The sequence below is a fragment of the Alligator mississippiensis genome, chromosome 4 (genome assembly GCF_030867095.1).
Source record: "Alligator mississippiensis isolate rAllMis1 chromosome 4, rAllMis1, whole genome shotgun sequence".
Taxonomy (NCBI): domain Eukaryota; kingdom Metazoa; phylum Chordata; order Crocodylia; family Alligatoridae; genus Alligator; species Alligator mississippiensis.
In genome coordinates this window covers 19,959,747-19,987,080 of record NC_081827.1, presented here as the reverse complement: position 1 = coordinate 19,987,080, position 27,334 = coordinate 19,959,747, and the positions used below count along the sequence as shown (strand labels likewise).

Sequence of the window (27,334 nt, the reverse complement as noted above, 5' to 3'; positions counted from 1 at the left end):
TATATCTTCTTCCTTAGTCACCAATGCAACTGGCACCTGAATCTCCTTACAGGCTGTATTGCTCAGGTGCCATGCCAGCCTGTCATGGTTAAAACATGCTACTACTTGCAAAATACCTGCAGCTCCTAGGCTGGTGAAAATCCAGTTAGAGGTTGGCAAAGCATAAAAAGGCATTAAGTGACCTGTGTGAGCAGCCTTGTCAGGCCTTCTTGTCTACTTCTATAGAAAATTATTCCTACAGTTCCTAAAATAATGAGGCCCTGTCTCAGTTGAGGTTCCTACTGTCACAAGCCAAGGGTGTGATTTGATGTGTGCGCTTCGGCACTGCTAAATTATTTCCCGCCACTTGGAGCTTTCTTTGCAGGGTGCATTTCTTAGTTGCAAAGAGAAATGCATGGTGCAAATGAGTTCCCGCCACCCGCATCCAAATTTGTGTCCCACTATTGGCCAGTTCTAAATTATTCCCACGTGGCAGCTAGCGATTGCTAGCCATATAAAGGGCTTGAGCGGTTTCCGCCCAAGTTGGAGGACTCCACAACTATCAGGAGGAGGAGAACTTCACGTCTCATGAAGATCTCTAAGCGCTGCGGAGCCTATTGGACCCAGCGTATACCTTGAAAAGGCTATAGGGGTCTGATCAACCTCTGGCCTCTCCCCGTCGCTGAACGATCCCTCGACAAACCCCTTCCCTGAGCACAAGTTTCACGGAGCCTAGCAAACTTCGTTTGAGTGTATCCAGAGCTCTGTCCGGGTTCAAGTCCTGCAGGTTTATCTTCCCGTCGCCGAAAACCCCCTGCAACGTACTCTTGTGCCCTGCAGGTTCGAGTTTTGTTTTGTTTCCTGTCTGTAACTGCAACTCAAGCAAGTTTTCCTGCCTGCACCGCGACCATCTACGGTGTAAGTAAAATAATCTTTAATCAACCGCTAAGCGTCCGTGCCTAATTCTAGTCCGCCAGCCTGCATTCCCCGACCCGCGTGCCAGGGCTGCTGGCCACAGCCCGCCGCGTGCCCCCGAGAACCTCGGACCGCTCCCGGCCCACACATGGCGACAAGGATGGGATCAGGGGAAGGCACGCTGGAGCTAGAATTAGTTAAGAACTGCCCTTGGCGCAGTGGAAAACGCCAAGTGGAAAATTTTATGGAACTGCAGGCGCATATCGCTTACCACCAGGCGGGCGGAACGGGTGAGAGTTTTATCAGCGGACACCTTTCACTGAAGGGAGAAGAGGGAGCTTCCGAAGACGGAGCCCCGAAAGAGAGGGAAGTGTATCTGCACCCCATGGCATTTGGGTGTATAATGAGCGATGAGCGGGTCCTGTTCAGGCCCCTCGACACTGTGTCCCTCGCCAGAGTCTACCCAGCAGGCGCAGTAAACCCGACCCTCACCCGGGAGTGTGCCCGTTGCCTAAGATGTGCTCGGGAGAGTGAAGAACCGGTGCCGATCAACTGGTTCGTCCCCTTTATGCTGGCGTCTATATTAAGGGGTCGCGAGCTTCCATCCGAGCTCCGCGAAGATCTGGAGACGGAGGAACATGCCGTGGATGAGAGGGTGGCCCCACAACACGACAAGGGGGGAGTGTTAACTGTAACTTTTCATACTGTAACCGATCTAATGCATAAGAATTTAAGTTTGAAAGCCCAGCTGCGTATGGCCGTTCAAGCGGTCAAAGAAGCGGCTGCGAAAAAGAATCCTGAAATGCCACGACAAGATGGCGCCGAGCAAGAGGGAGACCGCGTGGAAGAACCGGAAGAGAAGGATGGAGCTTCGGAGGAACCCGCGAGAGTTCAGCCAGCAACTCTGCCCATCGATGCAGCGTCGCTTCTGGCGACTCCGCCCACCGACGCAGCGTCGCTTCCCGCGACCACACCTTCATGCCGACGGAAGGGAGCATCGAGCGGAGGAGTGCATCCGCCCCTCCTGCCTGAAGAAATAACAGCAGCAATGACTCCCGCAGCAGTAGTTCAGCCTGTAACAACAACTAACCGAGTTGCTACTGCCTACTATGCTTGCACCAGAACTGAACTACAGGATTTGTGCAGAGAATCAAGAATCCAACCTGAAGAAACTCTAGCTGTATGGTTGGGACGTTTGGTCGTGGAACTTGCATCCGACCTACTGAACCAGGAAGAAGCAAGCTTCTTGGTCAGACAAGCTTCGTGTAGTAGAGGACATGTCACTGACTTCGACATGGTGGCGTTCAACGTTCACTGGCCTATTCCACTGCCAGCGCTTGTTGCAGGACTGATCGGTCAGAAAGCCCACGCATGGCATGATGGACAGCCAGAACATACCGGCGCAGAGCAACTCATGCTAGCGATCATCGGAGTCTCGTACTGTGCCTGGAACCCCAGAGCATGTGCCCTGGGATTGACATCACTCCAGCGAATAAGACCATGGCCTCACCGTCATCTACGAGATCCTGGAACCATTCCAGTGACCGTTCACAGCATAGATAGTTGTCTTGAGGTTTATGGGTGAAAGAACATCGTCGTCCTCCGGATTCTGCTTAACCCAATGGTGAACCAACCCGTGAGTAACCTCCTTCGTCAGTTGTCACGACTGCGTATCCTGATGGAGCCAAGATTATCCAGTGATCGGGAATGTCGACACCCGACCGAGATTCAAGGCACAAGACACCGCGAATCCGACCTTCCATCATTGCCACAGAGAACACCAGAGGAGCGATACATGTTTGGATTTCTCCTACAGCGTTCTGGACTCAATAAGCGGCAACTTCGGATTTTAGGGGACGCAGGCCAATGGCAACTGGCCTATGAGTTAGGTTTCCATTATCTAGAAGAATTAGATGACGGCTCCTCAATGATTTCATCTAGATGAGTGTGCAAGAGAGGGTAGTTTAAAGTAGCAAACATTTGTATTATATGTTTTAGAAATAATAGTGTAGTTCCATGGAAACTTTGTAAATATTTTGTTATACGTTAACTTATTTTCTGAGAGTTTTGTTTACAGATCCGGAATTCAAAGTGCGTGGCGGAGAGAAGCCCCAAGAAGGATAACATCATCGAAAGAAGTGAGGGCTTGACGCGCGACTTCGCCATGACGCCCACTGAAGCCCTGATCGTGCAGTTCTTTGTTATGAATCTGATTATGTGTATATGTATTTGTGCTGGTTATTATTTGATTCGATCCCTGGAGGATGAACTTCTTATGCTAGCTAATTTTGTGTTTACCCATTTAGTTCAACGACCCTTGGTAAGAGCTCTTGATAACCCGAGTGATGAGCGTGTAGCATAATTCAGCTGTGCCTTCAGCAAGGGGGGATGTCACAACCCAAGGGTGTGATTTGATGTGTGTGTGCTTCAGCACTGCTAAATTATTTCCCGCCACTCGAAGCTTTCTTTGCAGGGTGCATTTCTTAGTTGCAAAGAGAAATGCACGGTGCAAAGGAGTTCCCGCCACCCGCATCCAAATTTGTGTCCCACTATTGGCCAGTTCTAAATTATTCCCACGTGGCAGCTAGCGATTGGCTTGCTAGCCGTATAAAGGGCTTGAGCGGTTTCCGCCCAAGTTGGAGGACTCCACAACTATTAGGAGGAGGAGAACTTCATGTCTCATGAAGAACTCTAAGCGCTGCGGAGCCTATTGGATCCAGCGTATACCTTGAGAAGGCTATAGGGGTCTGATCAACCTCTAGCTTCTCCCCGTCGTCGAACAATCCCTCGATGAACCCCTTCCCTGCGTGCAAGTTCCACAGAGCCTAGCAAACTTCGTGTGAGTGTATCCAGAGCTCTGTCCGGGTTCAAGTCCTGCAAGTTTATCTTCCCGTCGCCGAAAACCCATTGCGACGTACTCTCGTGTTTTGCATCTTCCTGTCGCCGAAAACCCCCTGCAACGTACTTTCGTGCCCTGCAGGTTTGAGTTTTGTTTTGTTTCCTGTCTGTAACTGCAACTCAAGCAAGTTTTCCTGCCTGCACCGCGACCATCCACGGTGTAAGTAAAATAATCTTTAATCAACTGCTAAGCATCTGTGCCTAATTCTAGTCTGCCAGCCTGCATTCCCCGACCCGCGTGCCAGGGCTGCTGGCCACAGCCCGCCACGCCCCCCCGAGAACCTCGGACCGCTCCCGGCCCGTACACCTACTAAAATAATTAACTAAGACAACAAAAATGTTTGAGACTCAAGCCCATAAGTGAATATGGCAAAAACAGCATTAATGTGTATCTACAGTCTGAAAAGCACTGGATTCATGACAGAAGATACATATGTGGGAACCACTGTTGAAGTAGGGATTATATATGTATAAATACACATAGTAACATCACAGTCTGTAAAGCTAAATGATTCATTTTTATGAGGGCAATCAAAGATTAGGGTGATAACCTCAAGCCTATATCTTCAAACCTGTGTTTTTGTTTGGTTTGCCAAAAAAGGATCTTTATTAGCTCCATGGCACTACTTTGACTAAATTCAGACTCCAAAAGGTTTCCTAGCTGAAGGTGCTCCATACAATTCTAAGCCTTTAAAAAACGTGTATGGAATATCTAATATTTGGTACATATTTATTTAAAAGCAATGAACTGTGTTTAGAATTTATAGTAAAACGTGTAATAAATACATGTAACATATGGTCAACATCAAATGAAGAGCAAAGTAGCACTTTTTTTGAGAGAGAGTGAGCATTACAGAGACAAAACAAAGTCTCCAAATGTAATTAAGAAAGTCTACCAGCCAGCTGATTGAAATAGATCAATCAACACTTACAGTAAATAAGGCCAACAGGAAGAGTTTTCTATTAAATAAAGCAATCAGTTTAGGAAATTTTCACCACAGTGACCATCAACCTGTTCAAGAGATGAACCCAAGAGTCTGAAGGTCAAAGAATGACTGACAAAATGGCTGTAGGGAGGGACAAAATTCAGGGTCACATTTAATTAACGTGAACTGCAATAAACTAAAGAACTGAACTAATTGAAGCATTACAATTTCAGTTCAAGTGTAAAACCTTCCAGAGTGCCCTTAGAACTCAGTAGTCTTTCCTATCTTACAATACAAAAATAGTCCAATGCTTTAGACAGCTGACAATGTGATAAATACCAGGATTATCTATCCAGGACCATTTGGACCCTTAGACAAGGCAAAAAATATTTTATCTGACTGGTTTTCTGTTGCACTCATTTGAAATATCACAGTACTAATTTAACCATTCCTCCTCAAAATGCAAATAAAAATATCTCTGAGATCTGCATGTTTGATTGCAGACATGGCAACTAGTTCCAGAAGAAAGGAGTAGATCTTGTTAAGGTCAGGTAACAGCCCTTTCCCTTTGTCTGTCTTGTCTATCTGTCTCAATAGTGAAGCAAGTTTCCTTAAATTTCCCTTAATCACCATGTGTATAATGTATTTTTCAGTCAAGATATATTGCGACTCCAAAGGAGTTTTTTCATTCTGCTTTAGGCTGAATGAGTCATTTCTAAAACAATACCTGGCTTTTGGAAGGGATAATTGGATGTTACAACTAGAAGCCATTCATTTACTACACACCAGTCCAGTAACTGGTATCATCTTCTGCTCTTTGATTGTTTAATGCTTACTCCTGAGTTTGAGCTGAAGAAAATGGCATGTAACAACAGACCTTCAGGGCCTGTAGAGCCCACAGACATTTGCCTCCACTATTGATTTGGAGATGCTTTAGATACAGGACAATTTAATTTTAATTTTTAAATTTCATTAGACCTTCTCATTATGAAGGCAGCCTTCAAAAATATGCAATGGCTTGAGTTTACATATGTCTCTGCTTCCCCTACTGATTAGAAGTTACTCATGATCTCTATTCAGCTTTCATTTGGGACGTTTAAAACCATCTCCTTGGTCCTGATTACTTAAAAATCTATTCATGGTAACGGGAGGGCAGGGATAGACAGGTTGCTGCTGGAGGCATTAGTTAGGGAGACCAGGGTGTCATTGCTAGCTGGTGCTAAGCTGCCAGCATGACCTCTGCTCATATGTGGAGTAGCTCAGCAGGCTAAGTAACCTAATCTTATTGACCTAAGCAAAGACGTCCAGCAAGGGCTTCTACAGAGTAATTTGATGACCTTAGGTAAGTCACCTACATCTTTTCCCATAGTACTTTCACTCATAAAAAGGGTTGTTGACAAAGTAAGGGGAAAAGTTGGATGGAATGTCAGTTAAATACTAAATCACTTTGCACTCACCATCTTCATCACCACTCTTTTAGGCCTCCGTAGATCCTTATTTCACCTTCCACTTCAAGCAATTTCCAGTATTGTAGAAAAAAACTCCTACCCTAACACCAGTATTGAAAAGATTTTTAGGAAGAAGAGGAAGCACCAATTATGATTTGTTCCTTCATGTCTAGCACGCTGACTAGGACAAGCAGAGAATGAGTTGTAATGACAGACCTCAAGGAAGGCATGTGCTGAGAGAGGACCAGGAAAAGTGAAGGAAGAAAGGAGTGCAGAGATGCTAAAAAATGGGGCAACTACTGAGAGATTCAGATGAAGAGTAAAGAGATGGCAAGGAAGGGCAGTGAGTGGACTGAGATCATTTGGGGGAAATACACAGAAATATCTGGTTGTCACATAAGATGAGTTGCACCTGTAACTGGTGAGAGGAAGGGTGGGGAAGGAAACGTAGGATTTGCTAATCAATGTTAACATAATTTTCCCCCTAAAATTCTCTCTCCTCCTACTGCAGCTCAGCTCTGTTTTGCTCTCAGACAATCCACAGGGAATGTTTTTGTTAAATCGACCTTCTGCTGAAGGTACTCAGACCCTCACAGAATGGGGTCAGCCACATGAGATCAAGTGAGGCTGACCAGAATGGGGTCAGCCACATGGGATCAGTGCCTTTCACCCACTAACTTCAAATCACCCAACAAACATTAATGACTTTTCTCAGTTTCCTAATTAAATAGGTCTGAGTATTGTTCTCATTTCACTGGTGATGAAACGGAGGCAAAAAGGAGCAGTGCCATCTAAGGTTACACGGTAGCAAAGAAGGGACGAGAACTTAAGAATCCTGGCTCCTTCCCCACGCCACTTAAATCACCCAAATGCACTGTCTCCCTTTACCACTCACACTCAAATTCCCAGCTGGGAAATTTCACCCTTCAACTTGATCCTCATTATCTTACTGTTTTAAGCACAAGGGCAAATATAGCACACAACCTTAAAGCATAAATTCTCTAACTAGGACTTATTCCAAAAGCATACATTGCTAATGAAATTCATTCTGAATAATACAGCACTACCAGAGAAAAATTGTTGGTTTCACAGACGATGTATAAATTGACATACATATGAAATTCTCTCTTTATACCTATGGATACAGAGGGGTAAAGAGGATTTAAATCTGCAATTCAGTGTTAATCCTTCTTTTGTGGAACTTGGGAGGTTATTTAAATACACATTTAATATTGAAATTGATGTTTCTCCTTTTATGGCTGAGATCTAGAGCGTCCACTTTATCCCAACACCTTCAACTGCACGTTATTGGTACTGTCAGTAAAACAAGCAGACAGCATCCGCTAGGGCATCAGAAATGGCAGCAAAAGAACAAAGACTATAAAGAGCATTATCTTGGGATGTGGAGACAGTTCTATCATTCATCTTAAATATAAAAAGTGGATTTGTACTATCTGCTGGATTTTTACAGGGAGACACAATGGTCTCCACTGCACCAGATGCATTCCCTTATATATTTTAATTGTTTTTTCAGATGATTGAAAAGCAAAATGTTTTCATATATTTACAATGAGGTCATCTATCAGTATGTATCTGGGGTGTCTCTGATACCAGTAAGGACAGAATATGATTGCATTGAGCAGTAATGAACATCAGCCAATCAGATCAGCGCACGTGAACACAAGTCATCAAAAAGAAGCTCGAGGCCAGAGGTACTATGTGACTCCTTTCCACTAAACATGAAATATTGAACAGAATTGTCTCATTGCTGAAAAATGCAGCGTTACAAATTAGTCAGAACTAAGACAAATTAGTGACATACACAATACTTCTCAGGTTTCAGCAGTAGGTGGCACTATGGTAAAAAACTTTGCTGGATCTAGAGTCCAAAGACTACTGTTTTACTTTAAAACAAGGGGTTTGCTCTTTCTCTTTTAAAAATGCCACAAAAAAAAAAAAATCACAACCTTTTGTGAATGCTTTAAATTGCCCATTAAACTTAAAATAATTACTTTCTCTTGTGCACCAGATGGGCTGAAAGAGCAAGGACAGTAAAAAAGAAATACCAAAGTCTTCCTATCTTGAACACAGGAGGTTCATCATTATAAGGTGGATGGAAAACATTCTATTCAGCTGCAAAGAGCACACACGGTACACACACAAAAGCACTCATTGCCCATGAATGCATATGGATGTCTGCAATACTCACTGTACTCAAAACCATGCAAGCCTGAACCGACATGCTATGCTGCCTAAATGCTCTCTTGACTTTCAATTACTGTATAAAACAATAGTCTTAACACATGCTGTATAAAACTTTATGCATGTCTCCACTTAGATTATGCTAGACCTCCGTCCCTGGCATCTCTCAGACATGCTTTTGTTGGTTCACTGATATTTGACAGGTCTAAACAGAACCTCTTTAAATGACATTTCATGACTAAAAAAATCACCCGACAAGAGCCAAATTTCAGATGCATTTGGACAAAGCAGTAATTCCTACATCTGGGCCTGCTACAAGGATGAATCTGATCTATTTAAAATACTGCAACAGGCCTATCTGAATAAATCAAAATATCATTCTGGGAATACTGAAAATTGAAAAAAAAATATGGTCAGCATGTTGCAGATCTAATCAGATATTACTGCTGCTGATTTTCCAATCTACTGAGGTTTGTTGCTATGCTACTCCTACCCTCATGGCTAAAGCAGCTTGGTGACCCAGTTGTATCTATACATATTAAATAAGCAGTAGTGAAATATATCTGATTCCATCAGGCTTTCTCCTTATAACTAAATCCATCTTTGGTGTTTCCTTTTTTCAGTGCTGTGGGCTCTGTAATAGGATTTTAGGGTTAATCCTGAGAATAAGTGAATCACAATAAGGCCAATTTTCTGAACCACAATCTGCATTTTCAGTAGCAAGAAGCTAATATAAATTTGTGTCCCAGGCCATTTTAAGAACAATAAGGGAGCACTTTGTGAAATTTTAGCCCCAGATTCATTTCAGTGCATTAGAAAAATTGAGGGAATTCATCAAACAATGGAGGTTTCCAATCCTGACAAGACAGGGAATAATATTTTATGTACAGTTTTATCCTGCTATTGAAAAAATAATGGTTCTTTCTTATGTTTGTATGCAATGCAAATAGGTCTTTAAGGAATGATTTATGTTCCCAATATACATGCTGCATAGTGACTTATAAAACCTCATTCTTTTTGGAAGAATTATTTTAAATAACTCTTCATTGGCACATTTTAAATGATAATAGAACTTCAGGGTGAAATACGCTGAAGTGGAAGTAAGGTTACTTTTGTACATGGATTTGCACCCTGTATTTTCTAATACGTACAAATAAAATACTCAGTTCTGTCCTTCCCATGATAAAAGTGTTTCTTGCTTGGAATGCACATATTTTACAAAAATGCTTTATGTACAGCTCTAATGAAACCAAAGGAAGATTCAGTGAGAGATACATATTGTAAAATATGGCCACAAGGCTTAGCCATTATGTCACAAAATATATCCTTGTTGCTTGGTTATTAAAAGACACAAGAAGACAAATATTTAAGAAAGGAATAAATGCTGGGAGACAATTCTTATCTTTCTTAGCCCTATGAAATCCATCCTTCCTCCAAAAATTACAATAAGAATTACATAAAATTCCCACTGACTGTGAAAAGTTTAACATTTAGCCCAGAGGGTAACATTATATCCTGTGCTTCCTGGGTTGCAACCCAGAACTTTCCATGTTGGGGCACAGGCTTAGTGACAAACTAAAATGAGCGCTACTTTACAGCAATTTTTTTAGGACATCTCATGGGACATAGTACTGTCCAGACCCTAAGAGCTCCCTCTTCTTCTTAAACATCAATCTATGGTGTGGCCTCTATGCCATGTCTCTATGCCAAAGGCCAAATTAGAAGGATTTATTTCTGATGGCAGCACATTGCTTTCTCTCTGCCCTCCATTTTTTTTTTCCAATTTTAACTTCATATTTTTCTTCCCTTTGTACACTTGATTTTCTTGAAGTGTGAAGAAAAGCAGAATTTTCTAAAATGAAAGCAAAGGTCTAATCAAGGTGTTCAGAAGTGCAGGTGCCTTGAACTGAAGCATTTAAAGAAACTTTCAAAATTCTGCCTGTTTTATTAAAACGGCTGAGCTTCATTTATTCATTGTCATGCCTGAGGTCTATGGAAGCAGTTCAATGCTTAGGATTCCAGCTATCAAATGAGACAAAAACTTAAGGATATAGGAGGTCATCAACATTCAGGGAGCAAAATCTGGGACATGGTCCTGGGTACTCCACAGATGGCTGTTGGTAGCCCTGAAATTGACAGGTACTAGTGAGTTTCAAAGCTACTAAAACACAGTCATGAGAATGACCATCGCTGGTCCATTTGAGGCCTATGCAGTTGCATGGTTTATGAACACTGGCACTGATTAGGACACTGTTTGGAATTGGTCTGGAAACAATTCTTCAAGTTCAGGACAGACCTCCAATTTCAGGGAGTCCTCAGGGACATGAGGATGGAGTCCTGAAATTAAAATCTGCCCTTAAAAATATGGGCTCCTTCAGGGATATATCTGCTAAAATGATACCTGCCTTCTTGAGGCACAGTTTGCTCCCCTAATGTACTCATAGACTCTGTCCCCTTCAGCTGCAGCCACAAATCAAGTACTCAGACAATTCTTGTATTTTTATATATCATCTTAACTAAGGCTACGGGTGCAACTTGAGAGAGAATTTTAGGCATAGATCACTACGGAAAAATATAGGCCAAGGGGACCTACACTGTAACTCCACAGAAAATATAGGCCTTAATATCCAATTGTTAAAATAATGACCTAATTAAAGTGGAAGAAAAATCCAGTTTAAAATATGATTTTTTAAACTCCCTATAAGACTTGGATTTGTACAAATGTTCTCAGGACTTTCTAAACACTGGTCAAATACTAACAGTCCCAAAGAGATTTTTGCAGAAACTGTGTGTAAGGTTATTCTCCAAGTTATCACCAGGGCTCCTGGTTTTCTCTAATTTAAAAAAAATCTCCAATTTTTGGTTAAAAAAAAAAAAAGTAACCCCATATCCACATTTTTCCATGATTAAAATAAAACACCACTACATATATATGCATGTATGAATGATTTTTCATTTAACGCTCAGAAAAATGTGGATTTGGGGTTACTTTTTTTTAACTGAAAAGTGGGGATTTTTTTAAATCAAAGAGAACCAGGATCCCTGGTTATCACATATACCTTTGAGCCAACAAGCTTTTTAAATTCAGCGCACAAGCATGGCTATGATATAATTTCATCTCTGAAATGCTTCGTAAGTACTATTTTAGCTGTACAGACTTCATTTTAAATGACATGCTAGAATTAATGAAATATACCCTTCTGCTCATTTGGGACCTTCCTTTGCTTGACGCATTCCCTAGTAATAGCTTACTAGTCTGAATAGCTGCAATACATTTAAAAACTATTCTTTAAACGCTTGCTATTTCCTTTCTGTTTCACACAGCTCCTGTAACCTTTAATTAGTATTATGAATGCAGGTCTCATTCATTTTTGCCTGATAAACAATGTATGTTATTGCTGTTTTATGGACAAGTAGAATATTTTCAATTAAACATTGATGCTGTCTGTCTGACGTGTCTGTCACTTGGAAAGCAAAGACATACTGAAAGATCAGCTCTTTTTGATGTCCTATTCTATGCATTTCTGTTTACACACAGACTTTTACCTTCTATCACATGAATACAATGCAATGGAGATACCGCTAAAAGGCAAGCAAGTATATTAATCATGAAAGAAATAATAAGAATAGTATAAGCTAAGGCTGTCAAACTTATCCAGCCTCACAGGTCAGATGAGTAGCATGGGGCTCCCCCATAGGTCCGTTCTAGAGTGTGAAGCTGGTTGCAGGTGGGATTAAATCACAGGGCCCATGGTGTTGGGAATCTAATGGTGGGGCAAGGAGTGGCAATGCCGATTGCCACGGCTTCCAGAACCATGGAAGCCATTGCTTGTCCTGCAATCAAATATCCAGGCTATAGGTTAAGCCATAGGCCACTTGACATGGCTTCACATTCTGGATCCAGCCCACAAGGTCAGAAATTTGGCAGTGGGAAAAGCAGCAGTAGCATTAACTATCAATTCTGGGAACTGTAGCAATTAATTCTCCTGTGACTGTCACCAAATTTCCAAGCCCACCAGGCAAATGACACAGTTCTGCAGGCCTTATCTTTGACATCGCTGGTATAAACTGATGGCTGAATGGAGACAGTAATATGCCAAAAGCTCAAAAATGTTCAGTAAATATTTCTATTTGGAAAGATAACGGAATGACCACCCATTTTCTTGGTACATTAGTTTTAATGATTAAGCACCTTCACTGTTTAAACATTGTCTTTTTCACAGCTAAATGTGTTCAGTTTCCAGCAGTTGGTTCTCATTATTCCTTTATTCACCCGATTTAAGACTTCTTTTAAATCCAGAACAAATAAAGGTGGCTATCTACTATAATAAGTAACTATTTGATCTCTTTTTTGACAAGCTAAACTGACTGAGCACTAAGTCTCTGTAAAAGTTGTTGAACTATTTGCAACAGAAATTCTTACCACCCAATTTGCCCCCGGTGCTCTCATTTGGTAACCCCTTTTAGACTACTGCTCTGGGCCTTTCAGTGATCCAATTCTTCTGTGACTCAATGAAGTTAGAGGTTCTATACATGTATCTGTGTTATATTGCTTTCCTACATTGCTATTCATAGAATCATAGAAAATTAGGGTTGGAAAGGACCTCAGGAGGTCATCTAGTCCAACCCCCTGCTCAAAGTAGAACCAGTCCCAACTAGATCATCTCAGCTGAGGCTTTGTCTAGCTGGGTCTTAAAAACCTCCAGGGATGGAGAGTCCACAACCTCTCTGGGTAACCTGTTCCAGTACTTTACTACCCTCTTAGTGAGAAAGTTTTTCCTAATATCTAACCTAAACTTCTCTTGCTGCAAGTTGAGACTCATCAAGTTGAGGCTCCTTGTTCTCTCATCTGCCACCACTGAGAACTATCTAGCTCCATCCTCTTTGGAATCGCCCTTCAGGTAGCTGAAGGCTGCTATTTAATCCCCACTCCGTCTTCTCTTCTCTAAACTACATAAGTCAAGTTTCCTCAGGCCTTCCTCAGAAGTCATGAGCCTTAGCCCCCTAACCATTTTCACTGCCCTCTACTGGCCTTTCTCCAATTTGTCTACATAATTTCTGTAGTGGAGAGGCCAAAACTGGACACAGTACTCCAGATGTAGCCTCACCAGTTCTGAATAGAGGGGAAGAATGATTTCCCTCAATCTGCTGGCAACATGCCTACTAATGCAGCCCAGGATGCCATTAGCCTTCTTTACATTAAGGGTACACTGTTGGCTCATATTTAGCTTACTGTCCACTGTAACTCCCAAGTCCTTTTCTGCAGAGCTGCTGTTTAGCCAGTTGGTCCCTGACTTATATCAATGCATGGGACTATACTATCCTAAGTGCATTGTTCTAATTGAACCTCATGGGATTTCTTTGGTCCAAACTTCCAATTTGTCTGGGACTCTCTGAATCCTAGTTCTACCCTCCAGAATATCTACTAGTCCCCCCAGCTTGGGGTCATCTGCAATCCACCCCATCTTCCAAGTTGTTCATGATGACACTGAATAAAACCAGGATCAGGACTGACACCAAGGGCACTGCACTTGCTACCAACTGCAAGCTAGACATTGAGCTATTGATTACTTTAAGCCCAATGATCCAGCCAATTTCTATCCACCTTATATTGTATTCATCCACCCCTAACTTCCTTAGCTAGCTTGGAAGGATGTAATGGGAGGACATATCTAAATCCTTGCTAAAGTCAAGTTCTGTCACATCCACCAGTCTCCCTGCATCCAAGGAGCCAGTCTTCTCATCATAGAAGGCAATCATGTTGGTCATGCATGACTTGCCCTTGGTGAATCCATGCTGACTGCTCCTAATCACCTTCTCCTCCAAGTGCTTAGGAATAGATTCCCTGAGGACCTACTCCATGATTTTTCCAGGGATTGAAGGGAGACTGACCAGTTCAGTTTCCCAGATCCTCCTTCTTCCCTTTCTTAAAGATGGACACTAGATTTGCCCTTTTCCAGTCATCCAGGACCTCTACTGATCACCACGAGATTTCAGAGATAATGGCCAGTGGCTCTGTAACTACATTGGCCAAGTCCCTCAGCACCCTTGGGTGCATTGTGTCCAGTCCCATGGAAAGTACACATCCAGCTCTTCTAAATAGTCCATAACCTGTTATTTTGCCACTGTTGACTGTTCACCTTCTCACCAAACTGTGTTGCCAGGTGCAGTAGTCTGGGAGCTGACCTTGATTGTGAAGGCTGAGGCAAAAAAGACATTGAGTACTTCTACCTTTTCTGTATCCTCTGTCACAAGGTTGCCTCCCCCATTCAGTAAGGGGCCCACACTTTCCCTGATCCTCCTCTTGTTGCTGACATACTTATAGAAACCTTTCCTGTTACCCTTCACATTCCTTGCTAGCTGCAACTCCAATTGTGCTTTGGCCTTCCTGATTTCATCCCTGCATCCCTAAGCAATATACTTATACTCCTCCCTAGTTGTTTGTCCACATTTCCACTTCTTGTAAGCTTCCTTTTTGTGTTTTAGCTCCTTTTTGTGTCCCCACTAAGCCAAGCTGGTCTTCTGCCATACTTGCTACTCTTCCTGTGCATCAGGATGGTTCATCCCTGAGCCTGCAGTAAGGTTTCTTTAAAGTACAGCCAGCTCTCCTGGAATCTGGACTCCTGGAGTCCTTTCCCCCTCAGTCTGGCCTTCCAGGGGATCCTGCCCATGAGTTCCTTGAGTGAATCAAAGTCTGCTTTTCTGAAGTCCAAGATCCTTACTCTGCTGCTCTCCATCCTTCCTTTCCTCAGAATCCTGAAATCAATCATTCCAAGGAGATGATAATTTTCCAGATATAGAATCTAATTATTGGAAGTTTGCCTTGAATGTTTTCCCCTCCTGCTGCTACATTAGGGAAAATAATTCTGGGGAATCAGGTAATCCCCTTGCTCTGTGCCTGACAATCTTCTTGCCCTTGCAGTCCCTTCCCCCGTCCTTACTGTCAGACCCTGCTATCCCTGAGCACATGGAAGTGAGGGGCAAATCTTAAAATACAGACCTTGAAATAATCATACTTGTAGTAATTTGCATATTGGCAAATTACTACAAATACCCATTGACTTATTTCATCTGGAATTGATGCTTTTTACTTTTTTTGAAACTGCTGCAAGTTTTAGTACAGGGATTCCCTAAACACAGTTTTAAGTAGCACTTTTTTATCTACTTATATATAATACAAACTGTGTGTGTGTGTGTGTGTACACGTACACACACATATACATACATATATAGTCTATAGATAGATCTCTCTCTCTCTCTCTCTGTATCTAACTATCTATAGATCAATCGATTGATATTCCAGGTCAAATTTAGCCAAATCAGTTCCAGAACATATCGATTGAGCAGAACTCAATCATTCCAAAAACCATATCGATTGAGCAGGGAGAACTCAATTTTTCTAAATACTATGTATGGTGCTACAACCAGCAAGCATTCTCCATCCTAGACCTATCATCTGGGGCTTCAGATACTCCCAAATCCATTGGCAGGCATCCTACAGAGGTCTTGTGGTTTAGATGCCCCCAGATATACAGGCAAGTATCCTCTATCCCAGAATTTTTATTTCGGGACTTCAGATACATCCTACACTCAATCTTAACCCACAAGAGGCCAAGAAACCTAACAAGTACAACTTGAAAGTCAAGTACACAGCCACCAATCTCCAAAATCTTCAAGCCAAAAAGCTCATGATTTCTACGTAGTTCACTGGACTGGACCCCAGCAGAGTGAACAGTGTTTCAAGCCATGGTGACCTCACAGCTCAGCACTATTCAGTACGCATGTACTCCAGAAACCCACCACAAAGGAGTCTTGTGCTAATTAGCTCCCCACTCATAATATATCAAATATTCTTGTCATGAGTCCTGGGATTGTCCAAAAAGTTATATGCAAATATGGCACAGAGCAACCTAGTCTGGCTCCACATAATGAAGGGCAGGCCACACTAATCATACAAGAGGCTGAGAGAGGGGGGTAACAGAGGGATTCTGGGTGAACTGTCTGAGGCCACATTTGGCAACGTTTGCCAGACTTTTAAGGCTGGTAAAGAAACAGGAATCATTGGAAATAGGAAAAAAAAGATGTAGCTCAGTTGTAGGAGTAAGAGGAAGAAGTTGAAAAGTATTGGCTCAACATGACTGAAAAGAAGTTGGCACAGAGGGGGACTGTGTGCAATGGACACTAGCATATACCTTATTTAGATGGGCTACACTAACATGTCCTGGGCTCCCATCATCATCTCAACCTCTTGTGGGTTAAGATCAAGTGTGGTCATTGCACTTGTCTGTTGCCCTGAGATAGATTTGAATGGCACTGTGTAGTAGAGGGTGCACCCCAGTCCAGTGTGGACAGGGCACCTTACAAGAGTCTGGTACAGACTCCCAGTTGGCAGCTCCCAGTGGGAGGATCTCGGGTACACACCTACTTTATGGAAATGGGGGACTCCTCCCTAGTTTTCTCCTGTGGCTGTTACCTAACAGCAAGTGAGAATTGGGGGCATCTGAACCCCAAGATCTCCAGGCTTGTGCCTGCATGTAGGATGCCTGCTAAATGGATTTGGGAGTATCTGAAGCCCCAAACTGAAAAGCCTGAGGTGAAGGATACTCGCTGGTTGTAGTACCACATATGGTGTTTGAACGATTGAGTTTTGCTCAACTGAGAGGATTTGGAACTGATTTGGCTAATTTGACCTGGAATATGAAAACAATTTCCACAAAAGAAAAAAAATCTCAGCCTTTTGGCTTAGTTCAAGCATTTTTGGCACCAAGAGGATGGTGTCAGGGTTGGTTCTAGTTCTGCCAGTGCTGTCCTGGTATTGCCAGCTCCTCATGGAGGGAGCACCCGGACCAGGGAAAAAAAATGGTTCCCAATAGTATGCTTATCCAATATGGCCCACATGTTTTATAGTTATGTTGGCTGCATTTAATCAGCTTCGTAGTTGGTTCCTACTAATGAGCACATGCTGTTTTTGGCAGTAGTTTAATGACAGACAATGCATTTAATGAGGTTCCCTTGTATGTGAATTAAGATGAAGGGCATTTTTCCCCATATTAATTGGGAGAAAAACACTTTGTCTTGTATTCAAGTAGATATGGTATGTAAATATATTTAATATATGTGTGTGTGTGTATACACATACACACACAAAATATTAAATACATATGCATATATATATACAAATAATTATATATGTGTATACATATATTTAATGTATGTATGTACTGTATATACCTAGGCATAGATGTATTTTATTTATTTTAATATACCTAATACATCTATACACATTATATGTGTATATAGAGACGTGTGTGTGTGTGTGTGTTTTCATAGCTATATATATAATTTCCAGATTGGTTCTGCAGGTAATTGTTAAAAACCAAATGATCAAGCAGAACAGATACATTTTGAGAATCTCGATACATTAAAATAGGAAAATAAGGACATCTGAATATTAGAAAACCTACAGAAGATGCATTTAGCAGTGTAAATGTTTCTAAAACCATTGAGCATGTGCTAAAGAACAAAGAAATGCCCTTGTGCTGCAATGGAACTTAGCGTATTTAATTTTCTGTTATTTATACCTCCTAAAGTAAATATAAAGGCTCTGATCCAACCCCAGATACAGCACTTATTAAAGTAATTGGGAAATAGGCACTGTATGAGGTCTGAATTATCAGTCTCATCCGAGGGAGCAGCTTTTGTGTGCAATTTGTATTTGGTACAAGAGGACTTGCAATGCCATTTCGAATTCTGTTAAATGAAGATTCATTCATTCCTTTTAGACCCTAAGCTGGTGCTTAGGGTCTGAATATGGTCCACTGACTTCTCGCCTGCGTGGATGCTCATGGAATTGTGATTCTGTGACCCATTCTTAAACCTTTCCTCCTGAATGCTCTCTCTACACATCCTGTCTGCATCTCTCCAGAAACTTCCTCCATTTTCTCTTTTTTACTTTGAGAACCACCTCTTTTCTTTGTTTCAAAATCACAGACTTATTTCAGTTGTCATTTTTCTTACTTTTTAAAAACATTTTTAATATGATATGAAAGTATTTTCAAAAGGAAATGTCATTTTTAAACAGAAGTCAATATATTCAAAGGAAAATTTCAAGTTTTGCAGAAAAAAATTGAGTATTTAAACACCCTTTAAAAAGTGCTTCAGACCATGCAAATCTGCTTCTTGGGGGGGCGGGGGGGGGGGAGGAGAGGAAGGAGTTCTGACCTTTTTTTTCAAAATCATAATCTCTAGCAGCTCCAGAGCACCACTGTGTATAGCACGTTACTTATTCCTCTTTCCTCCGAAGACACTATGATGGGAATTTTCAAAAGGATCAAAAAAAATTAAGTGTCAAACTTAAATTAAAATTCAGTGGGAGCTGATGGCTAACGTCTTTGGCACTCGTTCGTGATCCCAACCAATAACCTGTTTGGCTGATATATGGTTCAGTATTAATTCCCCCTAGAATCTGCCTCTTGCATATTTCCAAACCACCTTCATGAACAGCACAATAGCTAGATATGAGCTTTTAAATTTCCCAGAGTATGAGTCCATTATCCCTAACACATGCAGACTATTTAATTTCTGGTTTCTAAACAGTAAATATAGGGTTGGATTTTTAAAAGGTTAAGTGATTCTAAGTAGCCCTACAGCTTCTGACCTCTAACATATCAGCTGCTACCAGTTAGTGTTTTTCTTCAGTGCATTTTTTTCACCTTCTACAGATCTGAAGTTGAAATACATTTCTCCAGAAACCTCAGCCTACCCACAATCATAAACAAATTACACTCTGTGTCAACATCTGAAACCAAGTCGCTAAATCATAGCGTGCTGGGATTGAATTGCTGCCCCTATCATCTACCACTTACTGCTATCAAAGCATATAACTGGATTAGTGGGAAAACAGCTGTATTACTCATACATTTAAGCTCTTTCTAACAGCAGGTAGCTTTTCTGCAACAAAGGACCACACTTCAAATAACAGAAATGCAAATCCCAGAGGGAATTATGACTTATTAACCCCTGGCAGACTATACATGGCTTAAATAGCCTGTACAGCCCTTTCACCCTGAAAATGAACGCAAGGGATATGTTAAACACGTAGAGCTGAAATAGTTTAGCACATTCACTTTTAAGCTTGTTGTTCCCCAGGAACAACAAGCTTAAAAGTTCTGGCATGGTTGATCAAATCATACTATCATTTCATAGAGATGATTGACGTGATTTTACATTCCAGTCTTTCAGGTGCAGGCAGGAATCACTACACATATGGGTTTTATGGGACAGCATGCTGACTGAGGTTAGCTGTTAAACAGCACTGTGTTTAAATCAACACCTTATTACTAAACATTGTTGAGGCTATTACATGTATCAGGCCACAAAACACTTGTTTTCTTGGTCAAGGTATCCAGAAGGGAAAGAAGAAATTAAGATAATCTACAATTACTAAAGTTTATATGCTAAATTTCTAATATTGTGTCAACTTAAAAGTGCTACCACTTAGATATTTTTATTATAATTATCATTATTAGCCAAAGTTTGATACACAGGATGTTTCAAGGCAAAATATTCTGAAGAAATACTAGGGATCATTACATGAAATTACATTATATGATTTTTTTAATTAAAAAAAATATTTTTTTTTGTATTTTGGAGAGATGATATAGATTTTTTAATGTTATCACTATGCTGAAGATGACCTTTCATAAGCATAGCAGCATTCATTCACATCAGAATCATTTCATTTGCCAAGCATAAATCAAAAGAATTAAATCACAGTAGGATTAGAGAGAAATAAATGGACCTGCTGCCGCCTTTTAATACCATATAACAATAAAAACCTTTAAGGGAAAAAGTGATTAATTCAATACTTAACAGAAAATTAGTTTGAGGCTTTATGTATGCTAAGAGTTTTCCCTGCACTGAAATCTCATATGTAATTTAAAATAATGTGTGCTATTTTTTTTTCAATTTTTTGGTAGTTTTATCTTTTGTTTCACTCAAAATAAAGAATTTGAGTGCCGAGTCTTTTTTAAAAAAGTAAAACCAAATAATAAAAACCAGAGTAGTTATTGTTAATTTTGCATTGAGTCAGCTGCATACAAAGAGTACTTATATATAAACCAATCTTTATGGTTAAGCATGTTATTATAATCTCTCTTTTACATAGTATGTTGCTACTGGTGCTTGATTTAACCTTGGGGATTTGGTTGGGTTATAGAGAAATTAAATAAAATTAAGCATGTAAAAAAAAAAATCCTAAAATAAAATATGTTTCAAGGTTATTTTATTTTTCTAATTCTATAACCTAAAGAAAGCCTTGCAGCAGTGAAATCATTTGAAACACCATAGCACACAAATCCCGTTCTCTTGTCACATAAAGAAGTCATAACTGACACCCAAATCATTCCTCATAATTTCAAGTCAAAATAGAATTTGAAATGTTTAAAAACACAAGTTAGGTACAATATCCTGCCAGTACTGCAATATTTTAAAACACTAAAATGTACCACCCCACCAAATGACCTAAACTGGATTATATACAAATGGTTATTGCTGCCAGGTTCTGTTATGGACATACTTGTGGGACTTGCCTGCCCCAAAGGTGAATGCTATGGGACAAACACATCTTTGACTTAAAAAATGAACTAAAGTTAACAATAACATTGCCACAAAAGCACTAAATAGTTACTGCCGAAAAAGCATGCTCAAATAGAGTGGGTTACAAATCAACTCTACAATGTACAGTATAAGCATTCAAAAGGTTTTGAATCCCTTTTGAAGCAAAGTCTTCATTTTCATGCAGCGCTGAATCCTGCTTACCTAGGTCACTAGAGTAAGATGAGAAGGTTTCACTTCTAACTATTCTAAAGGTTTTTATCCACAGTAGGAACAATTAGCTACTTTATATTTTATAAAGTTCATGAAAAAAACATGACAACATGAATCTCATTTTGTAAATGAAAGCTACTGTATACATGCATGCTTCCAGAGGCATTCTGGGAGTGTCAGGTGTAGTTAAGGTTTTGTCACGGTTATGGATGAGAATGCTATTCACAGTGAAGCGTGTTTGTCATTCAAAATTACTTAAGTAATGTGTCACACAAGTACAAGTCAGACTTTGAGATCCTCACAAGCTGTACATGCCAAATGCATTTGCTATTCCTTTTTATTGGCTTATGGCTGAAACACAATACTGTAAGTGGCCCAGGTCAACAGAGAACTTGAAGTGGTTTTCCATTGTGGCCAGGCAGGAAACATAAGAAATCATAAGATTCCTTACCCTAGAGAGGTTGTGAGAAACTTTACTGGAGAATCTTTACCACATATTTTTAAGGCTGAGCTACAAGTACCTGTACAGCCCCCTGCTCAGATATATTGCAAAGCAATGAGGAAAAGAATCATTTTAGTCTCTCTGTTCACTTCCTCCTAAATCAACTTTGCCTAAAACAAACTGAACAATTACAGAAAGGCATGCTTTCCAGTCTGCCAGACAGAACCAATCAAGGATAAGCTACCATTAATGCAATGGAGTAATCTGGAGCTCTTAGACCAGTGAGACTCTAGAAGTGCTTGTCAGAAAATATCTAATCAACTATAAGAAAAAGTGATTCTTGGGAAGACAGATGCTTAAATAGTATAAGATGCTATAAACCCACTGAATGCTACCACTACTAACTATGTAGATTTCTATCAGCTCAGCATCTCTTTTCTCTTAAGCAAATGAAACTTCAGGAAGGATTTAAATTCACTAAGCCATGCATCCCTATTTTATTATTGGAAAGCTTCTTCTGTTTTAACAAACAATGGAGCTCACAGTGTGTTTCCCCCTTCCTCACTGTAGCTCAGACCAAAGAAAAGCCTCTTATCCACTATTAGAAACTTTAAGACAGGAAATGCCACTTCCATTAAAGGCTCTTTCTCTACTACTACAAGAGAGGTCTAACTAGACTGACAGCTAAAAGATGAAACAGTAAATGGTGTTCAAAGAGATTTTTGACAGTGTCATTTGAGGACTTTCTTCCTGCAGGCTGGTTACAGCACATCAGTAGAAGTTGAAAATTGTCTCCAAAATCCTCGCAGAGTTACTCACCACACATACTGTCTCTTGGCGTTATGGATCTGACAGTGTCTCCGTTCTAAATCTCTATATTCAAAGCTTTATAATTCAGACATTAAAAAGAAAATGCTCCAGGCTAAGCCATGGTATTCAAGGTTTCAGAGTGGAAATTAAGAACACCCTCCCACACACTACCTTTTAAAAACAAAATTATCTATTTCCCCTTCACTTCATTCTGAACCTGCCATATTAAACCCTAGAAAATCAGTGCTAATTCAAACAAACCCTGCCTATTCTGAAGTCCAATATTCCCTGAATCTATAGCATTAGGAAAACGTCAGAGATAAGAATAAATATTTCTGGGTTTTGGGGAAGCGGGGGTGGGGTTTTTTGTTTTGTTATTTTTTTAAGAGAAAGGCATGCAGTGTGCCTAATGAATATACATAATGCCCATTTGATGTAGGGGTATAAATGGCATAAATATTTTCTCTTTTTTCTAAATATTTTTTCCTTTAATTCTCCATGCCATTCCTTATGCATCCTAATATACTCTGTTTGTCTGAATGCTGCTGCACAATGGGCAGAGGTCTTGACTGAGCTTTCCAAAATGACCCAAGTCCTTTTCCTGAATGGATCTAGTTAGTGTAATATACACATAATTCCAATTACGTTCAGTCCAAAGTGTATTAATTTTGTATTTATGAACTCTTTATTTCTTTTTCTGACCAGCTGTCTATTCACTTTGCGTGATTAGGTCCCAGTGTAGCCTTCTCCAGTCTTAAATATGACATTATTTTAGTTAAAGCAAATACTGACACCTCACTATTCACCCCTTTTCCAGACCAATAACTAATTAACTTCATGTCATTATATACCAACAGGTAGTTTGGCCCATTATATGCGAGTGTACATGACTACACTATGTGAAGGGCAGTGAAGAAGCAATCCTCTTATTCTTATATTAGTGTTCTATCTCCAATGAGACTCTCTATATATATTGCACTATAAAGGCTGCTAATTACCAATGATCTCAGTGGAATCAGCATTTACAGAAGAAACAAATAATTTTAAATAAAGACCAAAAAATTACTACGGGGTAAATAACTTTTGTTTAGACCATGGTAAATTATTGAAAGAATTGATACTCACTGAAACTACATTCACAAAGTCATCATCAGATAAAGTTTCTAGCATCTCAATGACGGAGGTTCGGATCAGTTTCAGTGTCAGTCCGCTAACACTTCCACTCCTGTATAGCAGACAACCACAAAACAAAAAAATTTCAGATGTAATTAATTTGATTAAACACACTGAAAATATACAAAGGAACTTGATCATATAAGGCTGTTCCCATATTTTGTGCTTATATATTGAAGATTACTCTTGAAATACCTACTCAGGCCCAGATCTTACTACTCTGTAATAGCAGCAATTGTTACTAGAAGAAAATGTTCCAAGCATAGAAACCAATGCCGTAACTTTGTGGCTCAGAAAGAACCTTTTTAGCACAAGAGTCCTACTGATTGAACTGATTTCTCATTTTCATTTCATCTTTGCTTTAATCACATTCAAGTTATGTGTTCCTTAAACATTCTTCTACTCTCTTACATTCGTTTAGTGCTTTACATTTTAAGGGATCTAAAAGGGCATCTTGTTTGCTTTAGGGCAAAGCTCAAATTGGGGGAATTGCAAATGCTGTTTAAACACATCTCTGATATAGAAGTATTTGGCTGAGTTTAAAAGCATCCAATGCAATCTCTCCCACTGAGTGCAAGAACCAATGAATAGATTTTTATTTTTTTCCAGTACAAAGCAATCTGTGAGATGCATCAAGCTCAATGGGTCTCTTAGCCCCTTGACATTAGCTTAACAAAGGATGTCTTGACAAGAGCACAGAGAGATATATTTTTTTAAGAATTCCTTCCTTTAGGCTTCATACTGTGTGGAATAAATTGTAGTAAAATGCCAAACAGGCACTGATTTAGACTATACAATGGGGAATGGGGAATGTAAATCTGTCATGCCATTTTTACACCTGTATTCATTAATATCACTGTAAACAGCTCAATTTGAATAACTGACCAATAAAGAAAAATACACAAAAATACACAAAGCTATATATTCTAAAATATGCCTGTTTTGCTTAAATATCAACTCCTCTGGTCTTTTAATTTGCCTCTACAGTCAAAAACTGGTCTAAAATAACTAGACTATATTTTTACATTGAAATATCTATTTTGATGGATTAAGAACGAACATATTGTCAACTTTCATGAGGGTGGACTGAAAGCTTTTTAGTAGCACAGAGATTATAAAGAGCCAGAATACATTACAAAACTACATAAGCCCTCCTCCTTTCTGGCTCATTATGACAAATCCAGTTCCTTTCAGTCATTTCTTTGCTGTTTTACAAAAAACACAGATATTCACATATGAAATATTAAACTGTTTGCTTAAGCAACTGACACTTTGAAATTAGAATAATATCAAATTGGTTAGAAAACACACAAAATTGAAAACACATTTTTTGCCACCAATTCATGTGTCTTTCAAGATGGGCTTTTTCTTCTTTTCTAAATTCAGCTCTCCTTCAACACTGCCTTCGTTCAAAAGGTGCCAAATGCTTCTTATCCCTCCATATATCCAGTCTTTTAATACTTACGCATCGACTAAAATAAGCATGTCTTTGGGAGATGCAGCTCCTTGGATGTACCTAAAATAAATAAATTACAGGAGAACAAAAGGTAAGGATTTGAAAATGCCACCACAACGCCTGATCTAAAGAACAACTAACCTCTAAAACTATGTCTAGCTGAACCAAAGAAATCCTTTTATTCCCTATTGTATCTGGGTAGGAAACTCTTATACCATGACATTTTTTCCTCTTATTATTTCTTCACCTGGATAAAGCAAGGTTCAACAGCAAAAAGAAGGCCTGGAGGTAGGAGGTAAAAAAAAAAACCACCAGTTTCATATGTCAATTACTAAAAAAGGTGAATAGAATTTGAGAGCTAAAGATATTCTGATGACAGGTGAATTATTCCATGAGTCTGACAAAGCTGTTTTCTCCCTCAGGAGAATAATATATTCAGCTAGTACAAATGCATAAGCATTATGCACTATGACCTAATGGGAAAAATATGGAGTATCAGTGTTAAATAAGAGCATTTTTAGAGAATTTCTATTGCACTGGAAATTTTGCTGATTCTTGTATTGACTACTCAGGACTATATAAATAATTTAAGAGAAAACAATAGTTCAGTTGAAAGTAATATAAGACAAAAAATAATTTAGTCTGATCATCCTAGTTCAGACTTGGTTTGTTGCCTTCAATGAAAGTGACTAATTGTCTTGCTTTCATTCCATTCCATTCCTCATAAAGACAATGCCTTCTTGTAAAGCAGTATGGTGCTGTACAAATGCTACCTCCCCAGAAAGTGAAACTGAGTTTATAAAGAAAATGAAAATATATTAAAATGAAGATTTCTATTCTCAACAGTTACTTTTCAGAACAGGATTTTGTGCACAGTTTAATTCATATTTTCATTTTTCCCTTGTGTTTTCATAGAACATACAGAAAGGTAACAATTTCATATGCTTCTCTTCTCTACAGGAAACTTACCATGGTCTTCTGCGAACATCATAGAGGTCTATCTTGTTGTTTTGAGATCGACTTTTAACTACCCATGGAGAGGCTAATAATAATAAAAAAGAAAAAATAAATAAAACAAAAGCAGATACACTGTGCTTATATTAGTATAAAATATATTAACTGAATAAAGTAATAATGGTAAATTCCTTTTTTAAACCCTTAAAATATGATATATCAGTATCACCTTATTAACACTATATAAACTCTAACGTGGCACGTAGTTAGAAGGTTCTCTAGTTCCACAATGGATTTTTTTTTTAAATTAAAATAGGTTTAATAAGCAAATTTCTTGTCTTATTGTAATTAATGGGACTGGCATCAACTATAGTGGAGCCAAAATTTCAACTATGTTCTTTTGGGATGAGAACAATTTGATATTTTATAAAAACTATTTTATTATTCTGTTCTATAGGAATGCAAGTTTGATTTGAAGCCCATTGCAACTTCTGTGTTAGCTTCAGCAAGTTTTCATTCAAAGTATGGAATAGACATGCAGAGAAAGCAACGCTTTTCCTGAAAACAATATGCAGTGATAGTATTAATATTATAAGCAGCAAACCCACAGACTCATTCGCTGGGAAAAGTGGGTCTAATAGAGTTATAACTAGGATAGGGAGGCCAGGGCAGACTTGCCAGACACCAAACTGGGGAGCAGGATAGGGGAGGAGGAGAGTAGGGAAGAACATTCTCAATGAATAATTACAAAGAGCATTAAAAGTAAATGAACAATATAATATATACACAACAAAATATGAGATGAGCTGATCCAAGTAATCATCCCCCAAAATCAGGGTTGGGCAAAATGGGGTCCACAGCAGGACCCTTGGTCCTGCCTGACCCAGGCACATCCTGCCACTGCTTGGGCACACAGTGGGGCTCGGGCAGCTCTATGGCTGGACTGCCTTTCTAGGCAGCCCAAGTGGTGGCGGCCCCTTGCAGCTGCCACCAGTACTGGCCCCAGCTCTGTGGGACTGGTGGGGACCTGCGCTGCACAGCCTAAACCCCACGCGCCCCACCCCTGCTCTAGGCTCAGCAGCAGCAGTGCGGGACAGAAGCTGTTGCTTAGCACGGGCAGGAGAAAGCACCTCCCCTTTCGCCCCAGCCTTGCTGCATGCCCAAGGATGGCAGAATGCGCCATGAGTGGGTGGTGCGGAGCAGGTGCAGGGAAGGCCAGGGTGGAGCTGTGCCTGGGTTCCCACTGATCCGCTCTGGTAGGGGTGGGTCTGGAGGGGGCATGGGGCAGGGCTGGGGCTGTGTG

At 40.1% G+C, this 27,334-nt stretch overlaps 1 protein-coding gene across 5 annotated transcripts in view; it reads right to left on the bottom strand.

Annotated features, from left to right (window-relative positions):
* CACNA2D1 (calcium voltage-gated channel auxiliary subunit alpha2delta 1) overlaps positions 1-27,334 on the bottom strand; it is a 669,683-nt gene that overhangs the window by 142,280 nt on the left and 500,069 nt on the right. For all 5 annotated transcript variants that reach the window (XM_059725817.1, XM_059725819.1, XM_059725820.1 and 2 more), the window contains exons 8-10: positions 26,047-26,119; positions 25,087-25,137; positions 23,574-23,673 (exon numbers count right to left, since the gene is read on the bottom strand). In XM_059725817.1, the coding sequence (XP_059581800.1) occupies positions 23,574-23,673; positions 25,087-25,137; positions 26,047-26,119 (224 nt within the window). The remainder of the gene's footprint in view (positions 1-23,573; positions 23,674-25,086; positions 25,138-26,046; positions 26,120-27,334) is intronic.